The 23,693-nt window shown below is 43.9% G+C and overlaps 1 protein-coding gene across 1 annotated transcript in view; it reads right to left on the reverse strand.

Moving 5' to 3' along the window:
- Window positions 1–4,826: 4,826 nt before the first annotated feature.
- The window catches only part of ACTN2 (actinin alpha 2), a 57,942-nt gene continuing 39,075 nt past the window's right edge, over window positions 4,827–23,693 (reverse strand). The window contains exons 11-21 of the mRNA XM_081298826.1: window positions 23,009–23,156; window positions 21,255–21,405; window positions 18,105–18,213; window positions 16,682–16,822; window positions 14,696–14,878; window positions 12,238–12,372; window positions 11,193–11,372; window positions 8,327–8,473; window positions 7,530–7,595; window positions 6,491–6,649; window positions 4,827–5,220 (exon numbers count right to left, since the gene is read on the reverse strand). Of these exons, the coding sequence (XP_081154952.1) occupies window positions 5,062–5,220; window positions 6,491–6,649; window positions 7,530–7,595; window positions 8,327–8,473; window positions 11,193–11,372; window positions 12,238–12,372; window positions 14,696–14,878; window positions 16,682–16,822; window positions 18,105–18,213; window positions 21,255–21,405; window positions 23,009–23,156 (1,578 nt within the window). The 3' untranslated portion in view covers window positions 4,827–5,061. The remainder of the gene's footprint in view (window positions 5,221–6,490; window positions 6,650–7,529; window positions 7,596–8,326; window positions 8,474–11,192; window positions 11,373–12,237; window positions 12,373–14,695; window positions 14,879–16,681; window positions 16,823–18,104; window positions 18,214–21,254; window positions 21,406–23,008; window positions 23,157–23,693) is intronic.

A 23,693-nucleotide genomic window follows, 5' to 3' on the forward strand; every position in this document is an offset into this window, starting at 1 on the left:
GAAAAAATAATAATAATAAAGTGAACTAACCAGTGTTGTTTTCCAGCCCTTCCTGGCAGAAGGGCTCCAATTAATATGATCAAGTTGAAATCTGGAATTTCTGTTGTAGTTGGCACATAATTCAGTCATGAAAAGAAACGTTCTTGGTATATGTGTAAAGATCCAATTGTTTAGCCAGGTGCAGTGGTGCATGCCTGTAATCCCAGCAGCTCAGGAGGCTGCAGCAGGAGGACCACAAGTTCAAGGCAAGAATCAGCAAGTTAGTGAGGCCCTAAGCAACTTAGCAAGACCGTGTCTCAAAATTTAAAAATTAAATAAAATAAAAAAGGCTGGGAATATGTCTCAGTGGTAAAGCATCCCTGGGTTTAATCCCCAGTAACAAAACAAACATCTATTTGTTGTAATTCTATGAATTATTCTGGTTATGGATGTATTCGTTTAATAAACATTTATTGGCTCCATTAAAATGTGCCATAATAGTGCACAGAAGCTAACATGCGGGAAAAGAAAGTCTACTGCTTCTTCTCCCACAGAGTGGGTGAGTCAGACAACATTCAAATATTGTTGTTTGTGTTATTACAGAGCTTAGTTAGCAGGAAGGAGGATCACTGTCAGCTAATTGCTGTTATTTTTGTTTTATAGATAAGGTGGCAAAGGGAAGTTCAACAATGGCCCCAGGTCACACTTCTAACACTATTACAGCTGGGACTGAAACTAGGGAGGTGGCTTCAACACTCAGAAGCCTCCTGGGAGAAACAGTTGGAAGATCTTCCTCTCAGAAAATCAGGCACACCCAGGGGCCTCTCACTGCAGTTGTTGCTCGGACTCACAGGCCTCAGTTTACAAAGTGAATTGATAACATGTTGCTGCACCCTTATATTTAAGCAAATGCTTTTCAGGAATGTTCTCTATGGACAAAACCCTGCGACTTTACACTACATTTTCAATTGGAGATATGCCTCATTGGCTTATATATGGAATATCACCAACAGCAACCTGCAAGTCAGCACAAGGCCTCCCTGCACTTCATGAGTCAGAGACTTTGGTGGGACAGGTGGTCTCTTGCCTTGCAGACTGCAGTTTCTCTAAAGAGACCATTTTTGTGTTTAAGAACTTCCAGCTTGTTTAAATTTCACTGGAGGGAGCATTGTTGTTGGAGATGACAGACGAGGCAGGGCACCAAAGACAGCAGGAGACAGTTTTTATTTGGCTGCAGCCAGGTTCAGAGGGTACAGCTTTTGCTATAATCAATTAATCCTCTGAACCCTGAGTTCAGGTAGTTTCATAACTTTATACACAGCATGTAAGAAGAGGGGCTAAGATGTTCACATAAAAGCAGCTTTTTCTTTCACTGTTCTGGGCAAGTTTCTTCAAGGACAGCACCTGAGAAGGGGAGAGCTGCTTCTCCCCTTTCTTTCCTCCCCTGCCAGCTGTTACCATGGAGCCCAATTGGTAACTTCTCTTATCTTAGAAATGTAGACATCTCTGTGGAGCCCAGCTCAAGGCCAGAGGCCTTGTTAAATAATCTTTTTTTTTAACCACATTTTGCATTTGCAAATACACTTTTACAAACTACTATACTGGATAAATGTTTATGAAAAACCAGTAAAGGGGCGTTCAGCATCTAGAGTGCTGATTTCTTCCAGGCCAGTGGCCAAGTAATAGAGCAACAGGATAACAGGAAGTTTACCTACATTGAACTCTTTTGTAGAGACTCTTTTTCTGATAGTCCTAAAATTAACTATGGAGAAGCTAAGATTCTCTGTGGAAGAGGAGGTACCACTACATTTTGAGCTTGTGGGCAGATGAAGTGTTATACTTTAAGGAGCCTAACTATATGAGCCAGATGTGATGGCCCAAGCCTGTAAACCCCAGTGATTGGGGAGGCCGAGGCAGGAGGATGGAAAGATCAAAGTCAGCCTTGGCAACTTGGTGAGGCTCTAAGCAACTTAGTCAGCTCCTGTCTCAGAATAAAAAAATAAAAAGGACTGGGGATGAAATTCAGTGGTAAAATGCCTCTGGGTTCAATCTAGTACCCTGCCCCCCCCACCAAAAAAGAAAAAGCAGCAGCTCAATTGAATTAGATGATTTTAGGCCCCTTTGACAGCCATTTATCACCAGCTTCTGCATCTGCTTTTATGTTTTTATAATGACTGGATAAAGTTTAAAATGTATCATAGGCTCCACAGACTTTGGCCTGTATTAAGTCTTACAGCTCAGAATGAGGCAGAGCCTGAATCCTGCAGGAAATATACCTGATTTATCAAAAATACCTGGATCCCCTGTTAAGATTTCCCCACTTTTGAGTAGCTCGCCTGACTGATGATCCTGTCTACTTTCCTGGGACTATAAAAGGCTCACATAATCATTTAAGGAAAGAACCAAGTCACTGGGGAACCATGTCCTTGAAGAACTTGCCTTATTGACCCGAGTCTGTGTTGCCCTGGAAGAAGCAGTCAGTTTTCCATCCACAGTACTTTTTGTTTTCATATCCCAATCTATCCACAAAACACCCATGTACCTGTGATATCAAACATCCCATCATAAAACAGGGTTTGTGTGAGATGATTTTGCCCCACCCCAAGCTAATGTATTCTGAGCCTTTAAGGTAGGTGGGGCCATGGTGTTGGGTAGGTTAGGAATATTAAGTACACTTTCAATCTTTGATGTCTTCATCCCAGGATGGGTTTGTTAGGCCATCACCTCATAATAAGCCGAGGAGATGTCTTCTGATTTTGTCCATACATCATTTTCCTGACCTCCTTTAGCTGGCCATATTTTCCTTCAGCTCATTATATTTGTGATAGTTGACTTAACATTATTAATCAATAATTTCAATGTCCAGACTTCTTCAAGAATGGTTTCTGTCAAATTCTTTATTTCCTGTGAATGGGTCATACTTTATCCTTTTGTGGGGGGATGCTAAGGATTTGACCCAGGGGGCTTTCCCACTGAGCCACATTCCCAGCCTTTTGGAGACAGGGCCTAAATTGCTGAGGCTGGTCTTGAACTTGTGATCCTCCTGCATAAGCTGGGGGATTGCAGGTGTGTGCCACTGCACCCAGCTTCTAATTCTTTAAGGGAGGTAAATCGTACATCAAATGAGTTTTTAAATATGAAGGAAATTTTAAGCAAGGAAGTTTGCTTGCATCAACCAAGACATCTGGTTATTCTTTGAAATAATAAAAACAGATTCTTTTTTCTTTTACAAATTTAGTTTAATTGATAACTCAGCATCAGAAATAAAAATGACTTCGAAAATGAGAATATAAACATGTTTATTGTTTTTCAGTTTATTTCCTTTCTTCACTTATTGGCAGATAATATGTTGATCCATTCTCGTTGCTGAATCTTGTGAAGAAGTTAGAAATTCAGGATGAGTCACTCATACCCACCTTAAAATACATAAAAGTCCCCCTGGTGGCAGCCTAAAGGAGAGTGACTCCCAGTCTCTCCCTGATGTTTGTGGATAGGGTATAGCACCTGCTTGAGATGAACCAGAGTCCAGAGCTGACCTGCACACCACCCCAAAAGCACACACATAAACCAAAGGATCAAATAATCCAGGAATTTGGAAACAACCAACTACTTAAGAATGAAACAAATCAATGAACTGCATAAAGGTCTAAGGTTCTAAATGGGCCAGTATGATGAAAGTACCCAGTTACCCGACAGTTGTGAAAAGAAAGGATCACATTTCCCATTTCCAGTCATGGGTAGAAAGCTGAAAATCAGAGAAAACAGACTTGCTGATGGGCACCCTGCAGCTCCAGGACACTTTAGCATCCTGAGCCACACAAGCCTGACAGAGACAAGGCCACAGACAAAGCCACACTCAGGGCTTGCTGGGAAGCTCTGTCCACACTGGTCCTGGAGAGCCAGCAGATGGGCAAACCTCAGGCGGCCACCTGAGAGCTAAGGAGAGGTTCTGCAGAGAGAGAAACGACCTCCTGCCAAGTCTGGCTCCATTAAGGCAGGCCTGCTGGGGACCAGAAGGCACCCTGGGTGTCTCTTGTTGACAAGCAGAGAGCTTACCTAAAGCTGCCTCTGGAGAACCTTTAGGAGCAAGTACTGGAAAAGGCATGGGAATCTAGAAGCAACAGAGTCCTAAAAGCTCCATTCTACCTAAGGGCTCTCCACCTCCATCTCTGGCCGAATTAAGCTCCCCATTTTCTCAGGTCCTTCTCTGGGGAAAAAGTATGCATCAGAACCCACCAATCAGGCTCTCTATTCCTGAAGAGTGAAGAGCTTCAGAACTTTATTACTGAAGATCTCCGGAGTAGTCTGTGTCTTTCCCTGGCAGGTCATCTCCTAACATGTAATTCCAATGAAGAGATGACAGTATCACTTACACTTATGTAGGGCTAATCTTTGGGTAAGAGAGAAAATAAAACACTAAGAGTCCAAATATAGTCTCCTAGGGAGAATCACATATGCATATTAGATATGAAGAATTCTTTTTAAAAATATCAAACAGCCAGGAACAGTGGTGCACACCTATAATCCCAGCAGCTGGGGAGGCTGAGGCAGGAGGATCATGAGTTCAAAGCCAGCCTTAGCAATTTAAGCGAGGCCGTAAGCAACTTAGTGACACCATGTCCCTAAATAAAATACAAAACAGGGTTGGGGATGTGGCTCAATGGTGCCCATTGGTTCAATTCCCAGTAACAAAAAAATAATAATTATCAAACATTTACCAATTTGTGATTCCCCCCCCCATCATCTTAGATATTTGGGATTTTCATTTTTTCACTTTTCTTCTATCCCTAGATCTTGCTAATTTCAAAGTACTCGAGTAATTTGCTTTACTTAATCAAAGAAACAAACTAATTTGATACTTTATTACATTTAGCTAAGGATTCAGAAATAAAGAGACCTACTTACAAAGCACACTGTCATACACTATTGAAACTCCATTTCAGCCATGTTACCATCCTGGCAAAGACTGAGATGCTTGTAAATTCTCTTAACTTATAAAGTTTGTCAAAGTTTCCAGGAAACAAACTATGACTTCAGCTTTTATTGTGTTCTGATGGGATCAATGATTACAGAACCCAGGCATCACAGATCACTCTCCCCGTAAAGTGCAGAAGAGAATGCAGTGTAATCCAGCGCACCAGGCACACTGCCGGGGCCAGAGTAGGGAGGCATCCTCTTGATGCAGTACTGGGCCTGATCCGGGGGCAGCTCTCGACGCAGCTCCTCTGCCAGGATGTACGGCTGGAAAACACACACAAGTGTTTGCAAAGCCAGTCAAAGAAACACTGGAACATAAGCAGTTTCTATACAACATTTCTTACATTTGTGATCTAAATTTCTTAACAGACAGGTAAAGGTATAGTTGGGTCACATTATACACTGATGAGAATGCAGGGCTATTTGACATAGTGGAATTGGTATTAAAAAAAAAATGTATGCATATGTGCTTTTAGAAAATGGAGTCATTTTCCCACTCAGTATATTTTTATTTAAAAACTGAAAATATACTGCCACTGGAGAAAATGTCTCCACAATATGATACTGACACATTTAATGATGAGGCTCTTTTTAAAAATGTCAAATATCCATTGAGAAATAGGACAATTCTGGTAAAGCAGACTGACAAGTAAGATAATATCACAGTGTGACTTTTTTTTAACATTTATTTTTTAGTTTTCGGTGGACACAACATCTTTATTTTATTTTTATGTGGTGCTGAGGATCAAACCCAGTGCCCCGCGCATGCCAGGCGAGCACGCTACCGCTTGAGCCACATCCCCAGCCCTCACAGTGTGACTTATAACAGGAGCTTCCCTGGGGGGTTGGACACACGTGGTTTACTACTTCCTAAATCCTTTGCACTCTCCCTCCCCATGTTAAACAAACTTCTTATTTTTGAGATAGCTGATCCTGTCTGATTTTTATGGTAATAAACATGGCTGTACTGAAGTGTTTTAATATCCTAACTTTCTTGCAGGACTCTTTTTCCTCTCTCAACCAGATCACAGAGTAAAATAATCCTATCCCAGACTGAATTTATGCATCCTAAGAAATTTTTATTGTTTGAGGGGTGGTATTTAAAAGCTCTGAACTTTCAGTTAAATTCTTGCTTAGTTTTAGGCATGTGTCATGAGAGTCTTGCCCAAAAGTCTTGCAACTTTTCTCTGGGGAATGGGCATGAAGTCAAGGTCCCTGGCCCTTAGTGGAAGAGCTTAACAGTTCTGCAATACCTAAACTGCAATAGTTTCTTCTTTCTGAATCACACCTATTAACCTAGAATGCACAATGGGGTTGAACCATTAACCATAAACCTTAACATACACATACAACTACCAAATGCACATTACTGCTCCCTTCTATAACACTAGCATGAGGCCTGAGCACAAATGCCGGGGAAGGAAGAGCTGTTTTCTCTGAGGTCTCCTCTGTGCTGCTTTCCAGATTCAGTGCTAATATACCAGGGGCACTGGTATTAGAATGTTAAAGTGAAAGGAAATCCATCAATACATACCTTATCAGAAGCCAGAATTCGGAAGGAGGCAATGACCTGCTCAGCAGTGTCTGTGTCAGCTGTCTCTCTAGTCATGAAGTCAATGAAGGACTGGAAGGTGACAGTGCCTTGTCCATTGGGATCAACCAGGGTCATAATTCGGGCAAATTCAGCTTCACCCTGAGGCCAAGGGCAAAGAGGTAATAAGTTCCTTTGTGTTTGAAATCTTAATCCTGCAATTCCTTTCAGTCTCTGGAAGGGATTCCCTTTAGAGTGACTGAGGTTTACTGTCATCAAATACATAAAGGTTGTGTAGCATCAAGCTAGAATATCAATGCCCTTCCTCTCTGTGACCCAGGAATGCAACATAATACAATTGTCATAGAGTAACTTGGAGCAGATTGGGTCTTTTTTCAGGTTGCAAGAAAGAAAAGAGATGTTGCTAAACAGGAAGGCAGTTCAGAGCTGGTGCTCGTGATCTTATTTTAAACTTTGGGAGGGAAGCAAAGCAAGTCATGTTTAAAATATGCATTAATGGGCAACACAGAAGTATGAGTATATCGGGACCATTACAGTCCCAATACACTCATACTTTTAAAATTTTTTTTGGTATTGAGGACTGAACCCAGGGGCACTTTAACACTGAGCTACATCCCCAGCCACCGACATCTTTTTTTCAAAGATGCAGTCTGAGTTGCTTAGGCTGTCCTGGAACTTGCAATCCTCCTCTGCTTAGCCCCTCAGCCATCTGTAATTATAGGTGTGCTCATCTAGGATGCAAATTATATCAATAACGCTGTTAAAAATCATAAAGGAAGCCCAGACTCTTGATTTCTTCATTAGGAAAAAAATCTGACCAATTTCTGGAAAAAAATGTGTTTTTTGACTCTGTAAAATTATTTTTACATAGCAACAGGGAAACCTTAAAAAATATTCTTCTGTGTAATGAAAATTAACCAACCCTAAATGTTCTATCTTACATTTAAGTGTGTCATTTTCTATAATATAAACTCCAACTCAATAAAATCAGATCTTAGCACAATTTCAACTTCTGTCTTACCAAGTCATAACCCATGGAAATGAGGCAGGCTCTGAAGTCCTCATGGTCCATCAAGCCATTCTTTCTCTGTTGGCAAAAGCAAGGAACAGAAAAGTGGGAATTAGAGGTGATATGAGCAGCTCTGCTCGGCCAAGTGAGCAAGATCTAGTAAGGGAAGGGCCACTTTGAACTCTGCCAAGATCACAACGGTCATCACTGACTTAAAGGAAGGATGGATCTGACAACACAAGGATGTTATCAATAGTTATTTAAAAGGAATGGGGGGTAAGTGGCAATAAAAACTAGACAAAAATGAGACCACAGGGTCAAGAAGGTAGCAAAGGAACTGGACAGGAGCATAACTTTTCATATACTTTACTGTGAATGTTATCACCATTTTGTGGGTCCATTTTTTTTATCATGAGTCAATTTTGTTAATTAATCATTAGATGCTTTACACAGTTACTAGGAAAAGTACATCAGAGTTTTGCAACCAAGTCTTTACAAAATGACTGAAATACAACAACCACACCTTGTTAAGGACATACTTTCAGTAAGAACAAATGGAACTCTGATATCCACTACAAATGCATTCACTGACAGCTGCAAGACACAGCTCACAGCCTGCACCTCAGGTCACAGGAGCAACGTCAGCTGTGCATACCTTCTTTTGGTGGCTACTTTCCTGTGGCAATACTCAACCAGTTTCCCTGTAAACTTTTTGGGGTGTTAAGACTTAAGGTAACAGCATGCATATTATTTCAGACTCATTATTTGGTGTCTACAGAACTGCCTTTCAAATAAGCAGAGTGCAGTACCCTGTCGAAGTGATTGAAGGAGGCTCTGAACTCATTCATCTGCTCCTGGGTGATGCCCTTCGCGTCCCTCGTCAGGATCTGGGTCTCCACCTCGTTGATGGTTCTGGCAATGGTGGTCAGCAGTAGCTCCCATCCAACACGGATGTGCTACCAAGGAAAAAGGCAATGATAAGTTCTCAGTTTTTCTAGCAATGTCAACCTTGCCTTTTCGTTTTCACAACAGGAGAGCTGACCCCCAAGGAGGGCCTGCTATAGACATTCCTATGCTTTTTAAATTTTTTTATTTGTTTTAATTAGTTACACATGACAGTACAATGATCTTGACATATCACACATTTGAATCAGATGGGGCATAATTTCTCATTTTGGAAATGAGAAATGTACAGGTTACAGAATCACATTGTCATGCAGTCATGTATATACATACAGCAATAATAATGTCTATTTTATTCTGCTGCCCTTCCTATCCCCCTTCCCCTCCCCTCCTCTCCCATCACTTCTCTCTACCCAATCTAATGTGACACACTTTTTTTTTCCCTCACATCGTCATACATGTATTCTGTTTATTGATGAGGGTCTCTTTCTAACTTCCATGCAGTTCCCCTTCTCCCTCCCTTTCCCTCCCATCTCTCTTCCCTATTTAGTGGTAATTTTCTTCCTCCCTACCCCATTTTGAGTCCCCCTCCTTATATCAGAGAAGACATTCAGCATTTGTTTTTTAGGGACTGGCTAACTTCACTTAGCATAATCTGTTCTAATGCCATCCATTTCCCTGCAAATGCCATGATCTTGTTATTTTTTAGTGCTGAGTAATATTACATTGTGTATAAATGCCACATTTTTTTAATCCATTCATCCATTGAAGGGCATCTAGGTTGGTTCCACAGTCTAGCTATTGTGAATTGTGCTGCTATAAACATTGATGTGGCTGTGTCCCTGTAGTGTGCTGTTTTTAGGTCTTTTGGGTATAGTCCAAGAAGGGGGGTCAAATGGTGGTTCCATTCCCAGCTTTCCAAGGAATCTCCATACTGCTTTCCAAATTGGCTGCACCAATTTGCAGTCCCACCAGCAATGTATAAGTGTACCTCCCCCACCCCCATCCTCTCCAGCACTTGTTGTTGTTTGACTTCATAATGGCTGCCATTCTTACTGGAGTGAGATGGTATCTTAGAGTAGTTTGAATTTACATTTCTCTGATTGCTAGAGATAGTGAGCATTTTTTCGTGTATTTGTTGATTGATTGTATATCCTCTTCTGAGAAGTGTCTGCTCAGGTCCTTGGCCCATTTGTTGATTGGGTTATTTTATTTATTTATTTAATTTTTTTTTGCTGATGACATGATCCTATACCTAGCAGACCCAAAAGGTTCTACCAAGAAACATTCAGCAAAGTGGCAGGATATAAAATCAATACCCATAAATCAAAGGCATTCCTGTATATCAGTGACAAATCCTCTGAAATGGAAATGGGGAAAACTACCCCATTCACAATATCCTCAAAAAAATAAAATACTTGGGAATCAACTTAACAAAAGAGGTGAAAGATCTATACAATGTAAACTACTGAACCCTAAAGAGAGAAATAGAAGAAGACCTTAGAAAATGAAAAGATATACCTTGCTCATGGACTGGCAGAATTAATATTATTAAAATGGCCATATTACCAAAAGCACTTTACAGATTCAATGTGATTCCGATCAAAATCCCAATGGCATTCCTCACAGAAATAGAAAAAGCAATTATGAAATTCATCTGGAAAAATAAGAGACCCAGAATAGCTAAAGCAACTCTAACCAGGAAGAGTGAAACAGAAGGTATCGCTATACCAGATCTTAAACTATACTACAGGGCAATAGTAACAAAAACAGCATGGTCCTGGCACCAAAACAGGCTGGTAGACCAATGGTACAGAATAGAAGACACAGAGACCAACCCACAAAATTACAACTACAGGTGCTAAAAGCATGCAATGGAGAAAGGATAGCATCTTCAACAAATGGTGCTGGGAGAACTGGAAATCCATAGGCAACAAAATGAAATTGAATCCCTTTCTCTCACCATGCACAAAAGTTAACTCAAAATGGATCAAGGATCTAGGAATCAAACCAGAGACTCTGCATCTAATAGAAGAAAAAGTTGGCCCTAATCTCCATCACGTGGGGTCAGGGCCTCAAATTCCTTAATAAGACACCTATAGCACAAGAGTTAAAACCAAGAATCAACAAATGGGACGGATTCAAACTAAAAAATTTTTTCTCAGCAAGAGAAATAATGTGAGGTGAATAGGGAGACTATATCCGGGGAAAAAAATTTTTACCCCTCACACATCAGATAGAGCTCTAATCTTTAGGGTATACAAAGAACTCAAAAAGTTAAACAACAAAAAAAAACAAATAACCCAATCAACATTCATATACTTTAGAAAAAATTCTACCCTAGTCTATAGTTGGAAGTACTCAGAAGTGAGATCAGGGCTCTCACAGTGACAACTGGATCTCTGTGGATTAGACAGACAGTGAATAGCCTATTTGTCACTGAAGCTATCTTTCCATTTACCAAGAGCCCTGAGTTATACCTGCTAGCTCCCAGGGAGACCGAATTGGGCCAAATTGTAGATGTGACAGTAGTCTAATTTCTGGTACTCTCCCCAAAGAGGCATAATGAATTCGTTGTGTTGAGTCATAATGCTGTTAACTATGATCTCACACTTGATGTAGTGCACAGAGCCTTTTCATACAGCAACTAGAAAGGCTTACCACCCTCTGATGTTCACACTTTGAGAATTAGGCAGGAACAAAGCACAGAAGTGCACCCAGAGCACACCAGCCACTGACAGCAGCAGGAGCAGCCCACTGCCTGGTGCTTACCTCCATTGTGTAGTTGGTGTGCTTGTTGTCAAAGACCAGGGCCTCCTGGATGAGCTGGTGGTCTCCTTCCAGCTTGTCTATGTTGTTCTTGTAGTTGATGATGTTGTGCTCATACTGCTTCAGCTGGTTCATCTGGTCTTCCAGTGCCCCTGTGATCTGGATGGAGCTCCGGGCAATCTCCTAGGGGAGGCACGCGGGCAGACAGGGAGAGGTGAGCAGAGCTAGGAGGTAGTGTTGTGAGAGTCATTGGTCATGACTGCTCAAGATGCCGCACCATATTAGGCAGCAGCCCAAGTCACTTGATGTCCCCAGACACAGTGGGAGAGGGACAGGGTCACAGGATAGAATAAGGTCTGGTTCTGGTCCACCTGGAGAATGGGAAAAGGTCTCCCAGAATCTACAGTGGAACAGCAAAGGCAGGAAGAAGTGAGCCCTGACCATCTTCTTGCACTGGGAGCAAAACTTCCTGGGCCAGCAACCTAGTCCTTCAGCGGGGGCCGGGGGGGGGGGGGGGAGCCAACTGCCTGGGGAGAGCTACCACGCAGATGGCCATACCCTCCAGCACAAGAATTTCTTACAGTTTTAAATATTCTTTCCTTTGGGAAAAAGTTAACATTTTATCACCAAAACAGAGAGAAATGTCTCCTGGCTGTTCTTGGTGATGAAATGAACCCAGACCTCAACACCATTCACAGACCACTCTTTCGTGAATGTTCTGACATGAAGCATGTCTGAGTCTTTGCTGTTCTCCTTAGGTTGGGGGTTTAAAGGCCAAAAACTGAGAAAGGGCTTCATCGCTATTTTTAATGACACAATTAATATCCATCAGTAAGAACCTCCTTGCTCCCTTCATTGGGCACCCACCAAGCTCCCAAGTGTGCCAGGCACACAGAGTCCACAACAGCCCCAGGGCTGGAAAGATAAAGCCCCACATGAAAACAGAATGAGTGGGGCAACCAGAATCCACAGCACAGGAGGCACCACTCTGTCACTAAGGGGGACTGGCTGCCAGGCCTGTGGACAGCCTGAGAAGGATGTGACCTACCTCCATCTTGTTCTGGATCCAGGGACCAATGGCATTGGCCTGGGCAGCAAATTGGCGCCTCAGGCGCTCATTAGCATGCTGGCGAGCCAGCTCCTCTTGCAGGGATTGATCTCTGATGGGCACCAGCTGCTTCACCTGTCAGGGCCCAAGGACAAGGGGTGAATAGCCAGCTCTGGTCTCCTAGGAATGGCTGCAGGATAGCAGTCCAAGGAGTTGGTGGAGTGGAGAGAGAGGGAAGGTGGGGAAAATGGAAGAGGAGGAAAAGGGAAGCGGGATAAGGGTGAAAAGAGGGAAGAGAGGTGGGATAGGGGTGAGGAAAGGGGGCGGAAGTGGGGTAGGGGACAAGAGAGGGAGGGGAAGTGGGGCAGGAGTGAGGAGAGGGAGAGGAAGTGGGGTGGGGGGAGGAGAGAGGGGGAAGAGGGGTGGGAGGAGGAGAGGGAGGGGAAGTAGAGTAAGGGAGAGGAGGGGGAGAAGTGGGAGTCCCTCCTGTAGGGGGAGTAGCTGTGACTGCCACCTGGTGCCACCAAGGCTTGTAGAGTACAAGGTGTGTAAGAGCCTCTATCAGGCATACCACCATCCCTCCTCCCAGGAGAGTTCCTCCTGTGGCACCCATGCCAAGGAGCCAGGTCTATAATGTAGCAGATTTGTGAACTTGGATGAGGGGGTAATTGCTATCTTTATTTTCACTCTCTCTGATTCAAAGTTAGCATCTTCTTCCATTACGCAGGTGTGCAGCAAATCCACAGCAGTGCCTTGCCATCCCTGAGACATCACAGGAGAAATCCCAGAGGTTCAGGCACCAGCTACTGCTGCCTCTGATAAATCATGTGCCCTCAGCTCTACTCCAAAATCATCAGCAGTTATGAGGTCTTGATTTTAACGTATTAGTAGAGGCACATGCATTACTGTATCCCAACTTCAAAAATATTTTAATAACTATATCACAGTGTAATTCACTTCCTTCATAGTCCTACATATTTTATGATCATGTAAACATCATCATCATCAAGGGATCCTCAGGCTCCCCAGCCTGCTGAAGCTCTCCATGACCCACGTGAACACAGAAGCCCTGCTGGGCCAAGGTCTGCTTCCAGAGAAGAGTGGCATCTGGCCTGTACACTTGTGAGTCATTTTTTAAGGCTATGCCCCAGTGCTCTCTGAAAAGGCAGGAAAACTACTGCAGAAATCTTTTTTGTGTCCTCTACAAAACTGCTGTTGAAGGCAATATTTGCCAGAGTCCCTTTTATGAAAATCCATATGGCCAATTGCCCTATAAATTACTGAGAGGAAAAGAGTACGTCTCACTTTAAGAAATTACATAGATCCTTTTGTTGTTGTTAAAGGGAACTACTCAGCTCAGTTTCCCTTTTCTCTTTTCTTGGCCAGAAGACCAGAACTAACTTCAAAGCTCTTATGCAGACAACTGAGGATGTGGTTCAGTGGTTGAGCGCTTGCCTAGTACACAGCAGGCCCTGGGTTTTATCTCCAGTGCAGGGGGTGGGGGTGGGGAACACACACAATAAAAACCTCTCATGCAATGACTGTCTCTGACATGGACACTGGCCTCCTTTCCATGCCGTTTCTGTCCCCTCTTTGGCACTGCTTGTAACTAACCCTTGCTTCTCTTTAAAATGAGACCAAAAGGCCAGGCACAGTGCTACACATGTGTGATCCCATCAACTTAGGAAGCTGAGGCAGGAAGACTGCAAGTTCAAGGCCAGTCTCAGCAACTCAGGGGACTCTGTCTCAAAATAAAAAATAAAAAGGGCTGGAGATGTCACTCAGTGATGAAGCACCCCTGGGTTCAATCCCCAGTACAAAAAGAAAAAGAAACAAAAGGGCTGAAAATGAGCCTACTTTGACTATAAACTTGTGAACAGTTTCTCTAAACTCAAAGAGCAACAAAAGTTAGTAGCAATATTTTGTCCCTCAGATGTATTTTTGTAAGTGACTTTTTTTAAAAAATATTTTTCGTTGCAGATGGACACAATACCTTTATTTTGTTTATTTGGCTTTCTGAATGTGGTGCTGGGGGTTAAACCCAGTGTCTTACACGTGCTAAGCAAGCACTCTACCACTGAGCCACAACCCCAACCCTCTAAGTGACTCTTTTAAATTTAAAACTCATACACATTTGGGATATAATTCAGTCTAAAAATTCTATAATGATACACTATGGGCAAGCTGATTTCCCCAAATTCAGCTGGCACTTTAGGAACCGTTTCCCTAATAGCATTAGTATCACAATCTGTACTAATTTTGCCAAAATCTATAAGATTTTCCTTAAAGAAAGTAATGCCAACTTTCTTTTCCAAGAACCACAAAGGCTACCAACTGGCATTCAGAGTGTGAAATTCTGGGACGAAGGAAAGTCTGGCCTATGAGGCCAGATGGCAGTCACCCTAGTGCCCCAGGTGCTCGCCTCTCCCCTCAACCCCAGCTTCAAGATGCCACCTACCTTGTCCCACTTGGTGCGGATCTCATCCATGGTGACGGTGCTGTATGGGTTGCTTGAGCTGATCCTGATGTTGTAGCTCTGAATCACTTTCTCTACCTCGTTCTGGATGGCCATGATGGACTGCCGCTCCCCATCTGCCTCTGGCAGCGTGGCCTTAAACTGCTCGTGGGCAGTGATCAAACTCTGCACCAGGGAACAAGGGAGAAAACCCAGATTACCGTCAGTTTCACAGGCTTTGATGTTCACACACAAGAGTGTCTGTACGTTACCTGCAGGCACCTCTGGAGAAAAACAAAGCCTGCATGTTTTACAAAAGCTCTGCCTAGAAAAAAATTGTTTTCTTCTTCAAAAAATCACCTTTGTCTTCATTGTGTCTGGGCCCTGCTACTGTTAAGGTCTTAATGTCTGCTGATAAAAGAACTTAGCTAGAACTTTCTAGCAACAGCTGTTCTTCTCAGCTCTGTACTCATCACTTGCTACCTCATAACTAAAGACAATAGCAGAACATCTCGGCTCCTCAAAAAGAGAAGCCCTCAGAACCCAGCTCTTCCCCAGAAAGCTCCATACAACCTCTACAAATCAAACCCGTTCCTTGATGATAACATGTCAGATGAAGGACTGTTGAGTCCCACGGTCCACATCCTTGCTGCCTGTGGCCCAGGATGAACCCACTGCATACTTTAGTCCTGCAACACATCAGCTGCCAACAGGCTCTCACTAAACAGTGTGACGCCTGAGGCAGACGTAGCAGTCTTGCCTACTCCATAGAGAGACAAAAGATTTTGGCGATTCGCCTCTGCTTTGCAATGTGCACAGAAGCACCAATAAAATCTCTTTCAGATGCTGCAACATTCAAAGAAAACACCTGCTCCTTGACTCCCAATGAGACCTCATCCCCGTAATCCCTCAGAGGCTGAAAATACCCTAAACTGAAAACACATTTAGCACACTAACCCACCTACCATCATTGCCTAGCCCACCACACGCTGTAGAGGGTCTATGGTTTCCTCTTGTGATGGCGGGCTGACCAGAAGCTGGCCCTGCCCAGTATCACAAGAGGACACTCTGCCTATCACCAGTCCAGGAAAAGTGGGAAAGTCACCATGTAAAGCCTGGATTCTACAGAATGTAGGTCACTTCTGCACTGTCGTAAAGCTGAAAGACCCTACACTGAGCCATCTGAAGTCAGGGGCTGAGTGTAACTCCCCTGACACTAGGGGACCACCCTTCTAGCCTGCTCCTTGGCAGCGAGGCGGGAGTGCAAACCTGACCTTCTGTGTTTCCAGTCTGCTGATGACATTCCTATTTTCCAGAAAAAGAATTACAAAAGTATTCTTTTTATATTCTATTATGTTAAATTCACTGTATGATGGTCTCTAAATAAATTGGGACCTGGCTGTTTGAAGGTAGTTTCTTCCCTACCACCACCACTTAGAAGACTTATTTATAGCTCTGAAGCTCCAGAAGACCATGTGGACTGGAGGGAGGTGCTGGTTTGGGATTTCTTATGTTTTATGATCTGGCAAAACTCTGTAGGTCTAAACAAATGGCAATAATGTACACATTTGCAAAGTAGTTAACTCAGTAGTCAGTAGACTCATAGCTTCCCATGAGCAACTCTAAGAACAGAGATGTCCAAGTTGCTTAAGGATTCAGCATTCTTTTTTAAAAAGGCAACCCCTCTGAGATGCATCTAACATTACCTGATGACAACTAGTTGCAGCAAAAAGGCAAACAAGCTAAGGTTCAAAGGGCAACTTATTTGGGCTTTCCAGCATATGCTTTTTCATTTAAAAAAGTAATATATACATAAAATTATATATATATGAATAAAGAAAAGGGCTGGGTGCAGCCCACTGCTAAAGCAAATGCTGGCATGTGTGAAACCATGAGTTCAATCTCTAGTGCCAAAAATAGATAAACAGATGACTCAGTAGGTAAATAAACAAAACCACCTCTAATGCAGGTAGAGTCGAGTCTGGCTACCTGTATCTCCTCGATGCTGTGCACAATAAACATGTCTTGCAGGTCTTCCATAGCACCCTCCATCCAGTTGTTGAAAGGTGCAGCCCTCTTGGCGAACTCCAGGTGTAGTTGATCAATCGTTTCCAGCAATTTCTCTGTTCTCTGAAGATCAGTTAAATAGAAGGGAGTGTTATAATAGATTAAATTGAAAAAAAAATCCTCTGATGTACAGAGAAATGTAAACACATATCCCTAAACAATAAAGTGTTAGCTAACACTTAGCATATGTCTATAAAAGGTTAACCAAGACTCAAATGATTAGGCTGAGTCCTGCGGGCCTTGAGAAGGATTCATTGACGTCCAGAGCAGTCTTGGTTTTAAAGCACCTGAAGTACTCTGCTAGATATTAGATTCTGGAAAAGTGAGAATCCATATACAGTATTCCTAACCTGCTTTCAGCTAAAGCAGGTCTTGGTAAATTAGAGGCTTGATTCTCCAACTGTGGGTAGCAGGAAACTCAAGACACCTTCTGCATTATGTCGTCTACAAGGTGCAGGAAAGCTATGTGACTCTCTCAAAGTCACCTACAGAGGGAGGACAGAACTAGCTTGGCGATCTCAATCCTCATTTGGAATACAATGCTCACCTCTGTGGGTTTATGAGAGCATGAGGCTTCCAGCCTCAGAGAGAGATGGTGTGCTGTTCTCCACAGCAGAGCTGATGGGGAGCAGAGAGCATGCTGTACCTGGGGATCTCCCACTGTTAGATTCACCTTCTCTCCTACTCTAAAATGTTGGCACTTGGTCTGTTGTGCCTGGTCCTTCCTCCCGCTAGACATTCCTTTTCTATGCAAATGCATAACAGCCAGCTGGCACTCAGAAGCTTGAGTCCACACGTTTCTATTTCATTAGATTCAAGGGGAAAAGCCTGGGACCTGAAAACGGCCTCTTTCCCTCAGGTCCCAGGAGTCCTTTCATGGTGAAAGACTATTAGGTACCCTTGAACCTACTACCTACTGTCTTCTACCCACATCCTGCACACAGAGAAGCCCCGATGCACCCTGATTCTGTTTCTCAACAATTTTTCCTTGAATATCCATTACCACTTTCCCTCTGCACGTCTCAAATTGGGTTCTTCTTGATTTCCCAACTGTCAATTTACACATACAGAAGGACTTTTGGAAATTTACTATAATTACTACTTGAGACCAAGTGGGCTTATACCATCATCCCTGTACTTCTTAAAAACTTCAAAAGAACACACAGTGTTATGAACCTCCATGTTCCTATCTCCCACTTTGTGTATTCCCTTCAGGGGCTCCATTCAACAAATGATCTGTTTAGATTTAAATACACAAGGCCACAGAGACACAGAGAATACCAACGACTTAAATAAAGAGCCTCTAGTAAAAGACTTCATTCTGCAGGTGCCTTTAAGACTTCACCTCCAAGGCCTCTCTCCTCTTCTGAGTGAGGGTCCCCAATCTGTCCCACTGGTCACAAATTTTCTGGCAACGATCATTGACATTCACAGCATCATGATAATCCAGTTCACTAGGAAGAGTGAAAATAAATGAAGATTAGTTTTCCCAGGTGATACGAGGGGAAATGGGGCTCAAAACAGACAAGGACATTTTAAATAAAAAGATCTGGCAAGAGAATTGACAGGGCATTTCAGGGTTTTATTGACTGTCCCCATCAGTCTTAGAAAAATTATAAGAATTAGTAAAACTTTTATGTCAGTCAACAAATTTCTAAACTGAAAGAATGCTGTCCCCTAAATGCCTCTGGTTAGCCTTCTCCCTCCTTGTTCTCTGAGGCCCTCTGGAAGCATGGTTTTTAAATGGAAACTGTAAGTGAAGCCAACTCTCTGCCCTGAGGACAGTCCTGCAGGCCACTGTAGCCACAGTGACCATAACATCAAATGAGTCAAGGGGGAGGGAGGTGTGGGCTTACACTGGGTGTCCTTCGTTCCTCTGGAAGGGCACAAGCTCACTACGGAGTACAGCCTGTCCTGGAGGATACTGTGACTTTATCTAGCACACAGGGACTTCTAAAAGAGGGCAGGACAGAGCCCTTCCACATAGGGACCACAAGGTTCTTGCCACTAATCCAACAAGCCAGAACAAAATGATTTCTTGCTAAATGCTAATCTTTCCTGGCCAGATCCACCCATGGACCCCTTCTGGGGATCACTGTGAGGTGAAGTGACAGGAACTTTCTGAAAAAAGGCTTGACTAGAAGGTCAACTTTACATCTCCAGGGACAGGAAGTTTCAGTCTTCTATAAAACCTAATCAACCATTAGTTAAGACAAAAGCAAGAATCATGGAAATGTAAAGACATTCAGGAAGCTTCCTAAAGAGTATAGGAAGAGACAGCTTTGTGAAGCCCCCCTTTCCTTGCCCCATCCATTTCCGTGAGGCTTAAGTCTTTTTTTTTCTTTTTTTGACCTTATATGAAGGCAGTGGTTGTTCATTGCTGTTTCTCCTGCTCACTCAACCTACTGTTTCTGCTACTGAGCGAAGGAGATGCCTGTGCTTGCTATCTCAAGGTTCTTCAGTGTTCACCTGAGTGTTCCTCCGGTAGACAGAAGTTCTCTGTCACCTTGTCAAAGCCTGTTCAGTTCTCAGGAGCAACCAGCTTTCCACAAACATGCTCTCTTCTCTATACTGAAGCTAAGATTCTTGTGCTGATTTTTCTTTTTTTGGTACTCAGGATTAAACCCAAGATCACTTAACCACAGAGTCACATCCTCAGGCTTTTTTTTTTTTTTTAGTGTTTTGAGACAGGGTTGCTAAGTCCTTAGGGCCTTGTTAAGTTGCTGAGGTTGGTCTTGAACTTGCAGTGCTCCTGCCTTTGCCTCCTGAGTCATAGGGATTACAGGCATGTGCCACTGCACCAGGCATGCCAATTTCTTATGACCAAAAACAAAAACAAACAACTCCACCCACCCCCCCACACACACATACATGCATGCACACAAAACAAAGGAAACACACCAGCAGTGGGTACATCCCTGAAAATAAAAACAAAGGCAGCAATGGCTCTTCAAAATGCAAATATTGGGGCTGGGGATAGCTCATGGTAGAGTTTTTTCCTAGTATGTTCAAGGCCCTGGGTTCAATCCCCCGCACTTTAAAAAAAAAATTAGAAGAAAGACTTCTCCAACACTGGAAATGAGCCACGCATGGTGGTGCATGCCTGTAATCCCAGTGACTCCAGAGGCTGAGACAGAAGGATCTCAAGTTCAAGACCAGCCTTAGCAAATTAGCAAGATCCTGTCTCAAAGTAAAACATAAAAAGGACTGGGGATGTGACTCAGTGGTTAAGCACCTCTGGGTTCAATCCTCTTTGCCCCAAACAAACAAACACAACTGTCCAAAATTGGAAACAAAAACCAAAGGCTGCTTCTACATATCCCCAATGCAGATGCTAGTGCCCACCCCTCCAGTATTATCCTTGGGGTCTCTCCTAAGATAATCTACATGCACCTGCTGCACGTGTATCTGCTTTTTAGGAGTCAGGATTTGCATAACTACACACACTATTTTTGTGTACTTTAAGAAATACAAAAAACTGACTTATTACTTTAAGATAGGCAAAAAAGATAAAGACATTACTAGCAATATAATGGACACAGAACAGTTCAGTATGTGGTTCATCTCAACTATGTCAGGAGACAGGCATTAGGGTACCAGGAATAATAATAATATGAAATTACTTCTTAAATTTATAGGCAACACTTAGAACATCTCTAATTACTCATGGGAACTATTATAGAGCATTAAATAGCCTGAGTTTCCTTTCATCCCTTATTTTATTGGTAACTATTAATGAGCAATCAGAGCCAACACGGAAGCAGCATGAGCTGTAAGACCATGTAAAGGCCACAAACAGAATAGAGACAGGATATGAAGGCCACAGAAAATGAAGTGCTTATATGGAGCTGATATGACAAGGCTGAAGAATAGTGTTCTCTTTAAAAAAAGGCCCCACCTGTCAATCAAGTTTGCTCTAGTCAAAGTGAGGAACCTGGGTGTTTTAAAATGTTACATACTGAAATCAATTTTTATTATTTAGTTTTTAAAGTTATTATTATGTGTTAGGCTCTTAAAATCCTGCAAATGTATCAGTAATTATAATGAAGGGGAAAGAAGGAAGGACCGAGAACCTCCACCTAGTGCTCAATTCCACCTGGCCTCAGTCTCCACACCAGCTCTTGCCATAAAATGAAAAGCAGAGTAGACAGTTGCTCCAGGGCCTAGATAGCGGCTCCTTTTGTGCTATTCTCTGCACAGGCAGGTCCCCCTCTTGGATGGAGCCAGGGTGAGGCTGCCCTGCCCCACCTTCGGAGCCTAGGCCTCTGCCCTGCTTTCCCCAGCTGTGGGGGACTGGGGTGCTGCTGGATGGGAGGCAGGGATTCTTCCACAACCAATGAACCCAAGTCAAATCTGTTTCTACATTTAGAGAAACAAGAATCCTGTCCCAGGGTGCTCTGGCCTGGCTCTGGATCCATTAGAGAAGGGGAAGGCAGGCCTCCCTTGCCCTCTCCCAGGGGTCCCCAAGACCCATGCCCTGGGCTTCAGCACGCACTTGAGCTCCTGTGCAATGGCTGCGATCTGCTCCACGCGGTCCTGATGGGCTGCCAGGTCACTCTCAAAGGCCTCGTGCTTCCGCAGCAAGGCCCGAACTTCCGTCAGGGATGCAGACTCATAATCCTTCTGCAGTAAGATCTGCTCTTTGCCTGCAAAGGTGGCATCAAGCAAATGTGAGTACCCTGCAGCCTCCCAGAGGCTTCCTTGCAATGGACAAGCACCCCGAGAGCACAGAGTTTCCAAAGAGGTAAGAGGATGTGCCAAGCATGGCAGGACTGAGGCAGGAGGCATTCAGGCCGTTGCCTGCCATCAGCACCCCAGCTCCTCCAGGTGCCCACAGCCCATGGTGCCCCAGGCATGGGGGCACACTGAGGACGTTTCACAAAACAAAGCTGTGCTCTTCATTACTGAATAGTGGGCATTGCCCTTCCAGTGCTCAGCTCAGCTCAGTGAACCCTGGCTCCCAGGAGCTACTGGGTGGCTGACTGCGACACTCAGGCTCTGTTCTCCGCCACAAGTGCCACCCTACCACGGTGCTTTCTGCTTGAAAGCTTTACTTCTGTGGCCAAATGTGGCCTGGGTTTTGTTGTCCTGAAAATAAACATTACAGATTTTCCTTCCTTAACCTCCACTTACTTCCCCACATGTCGTAACTCCAGCAACTGCTGTGGTTGAAGAACTGGATCCACACTTATTCCCTGGCTAATGACCTATAAGCATTTAATTCCAGAAGCTGGACATATAGCTGAGTGGTGGGGCACTTGCCTCACGTAAGTGAGACCCTGGGTTCAACCTCCAACATTACAGAGGGAAAAATAATTTAATTGGATAAAGACTGAAATAGAAAGCAAATATTTATATATTTAATGATGAAAACACAGCACTTATGGTGTGTCCAACACTGATTGAATATATTCATAAATATGAATTCACCAAATCTTCATGAAACCTTTCAAGGGAGCTGTTACTGCTGTTCCCATTCCGAAGAGGACACTGGGGCACTGAGAGATCACGCACTTGTCCAGGGCACATAGCTGCCACTATCAGGGAGGGGCACCCCTACCTGTCACATACTTGCTATGTAACATCAAAACTCAAGTAAAGCACAGGGCAGCAGAGAATGACAGGACATCTCCCCCACCTCTCTCAAAACAGACTATTACAGGGTGGAGTGAAGGTTCGGTTCCTCTCCTTCAGCAGGAAGGACCACTTAGTCCAGCAGACACATCACCCTGGCTATAGGTACAGGTCCATTTGTAAGGCCTGAAGGAAGCAGATAAACTCAAGGGCAACGAGGAAGTCAGACCACAGAAGACCACCCTGGCTTTCCTCCTTCCCTGTTAGATTTTCTAGGTAAAATACTTGATGGCATTTGATACACACCTTGTGGCAGAGGCTGGGCTGAGGCTATCTGATCGACAGTTAGGCAACAGACAGTTACTTTGGAGCCAGACAGGAGAGAAGAAGGAGGCCCTACACTGAGCACATGAAGAGCACTCAGAAGCTTGATTAGAACACCAGCTTCATGCTTTCCTCTTGAGAAACGTAGCAGGGCAAATAGGAGGACACCTGCCTATGGTATCGCAGATGCTGGGGACAATTAGTAACGATGCCTTGTGGCTCTGCGCAGCTGGACCCTGACCTCATGCATTCACCATAGGCCTGTGTTTTGTGGGTAGAGGCCTTCTGCCTTCGGGCTCTCTGCAGCTGGACCCTGACCTCCCAGAGCTAAATGCGGGCCTCGTCACTCACCGTAGGCCCAGGTTTCGTGGGTGGAGGCCTTCTGCCTAAACTTCTCAGCCAGGTGCTCCAAGCGCTCCAGCCTCCGGATCTCGTTGAGCAGCCATTCCTCATAACCCTTCTCGGCTTGCTCCAGCCTTTGCCAGGCTCCAGCGATGTCCTGATGATGCAAGGACAGGCAAGGTTGTTATGCATGGGCCTCCTCTGGGCATCCTCCAGTGTCCGTCTGGCAGTACTCCCTTTGTTTCCTTTTCCTTCCCCACCTCTACCCAAATGACCATTCAATTATCTTGGTTTCCAAATGTCTTCATCATCACAAGGACCTTTCAAAATACAGCTACTCTCCTCTGCCAAGCCCACACTTCTCCAGGTATGGACAGAGGCACTCGGGGCTTAAGTTTTCTGGCTACAAAATGAAGCCTCAAAGCCATCCTGAGGTCAGGCTTAGGTGAATATCTAAGCCTGGGAGCTGGTTTAGTAGATCTGGGAGGCACTTGCACTGGCAGTCATTAGAGGCACGGATCTAGATGAGATCACCAGAAGGGTATCAAGATACAGAAGGAAGCTCAGCACTGAGCACAGGAGCTGCCCAACATCTGCAGACAGCAGAGAAGGTGAGACCTTGAGCAGATATAGAGGAGGCCTCACTGGTGAGGGAGGAAGAAGAAGGGAAAGACTAGAGCAGAAAGAATCTCAA

Source organism: Spermophilus citellus (genome assembly GCF_964194105.1).
Source record: "Spermophilus citellus genome assembly, chromosome: 6".
Classification (NCBI taxonomy): Eukaryota; Metazoa; Chordata; class Mammalia; order Rodentia; family Sciuridae; genus Spermophilus; species Spermophilus citellus.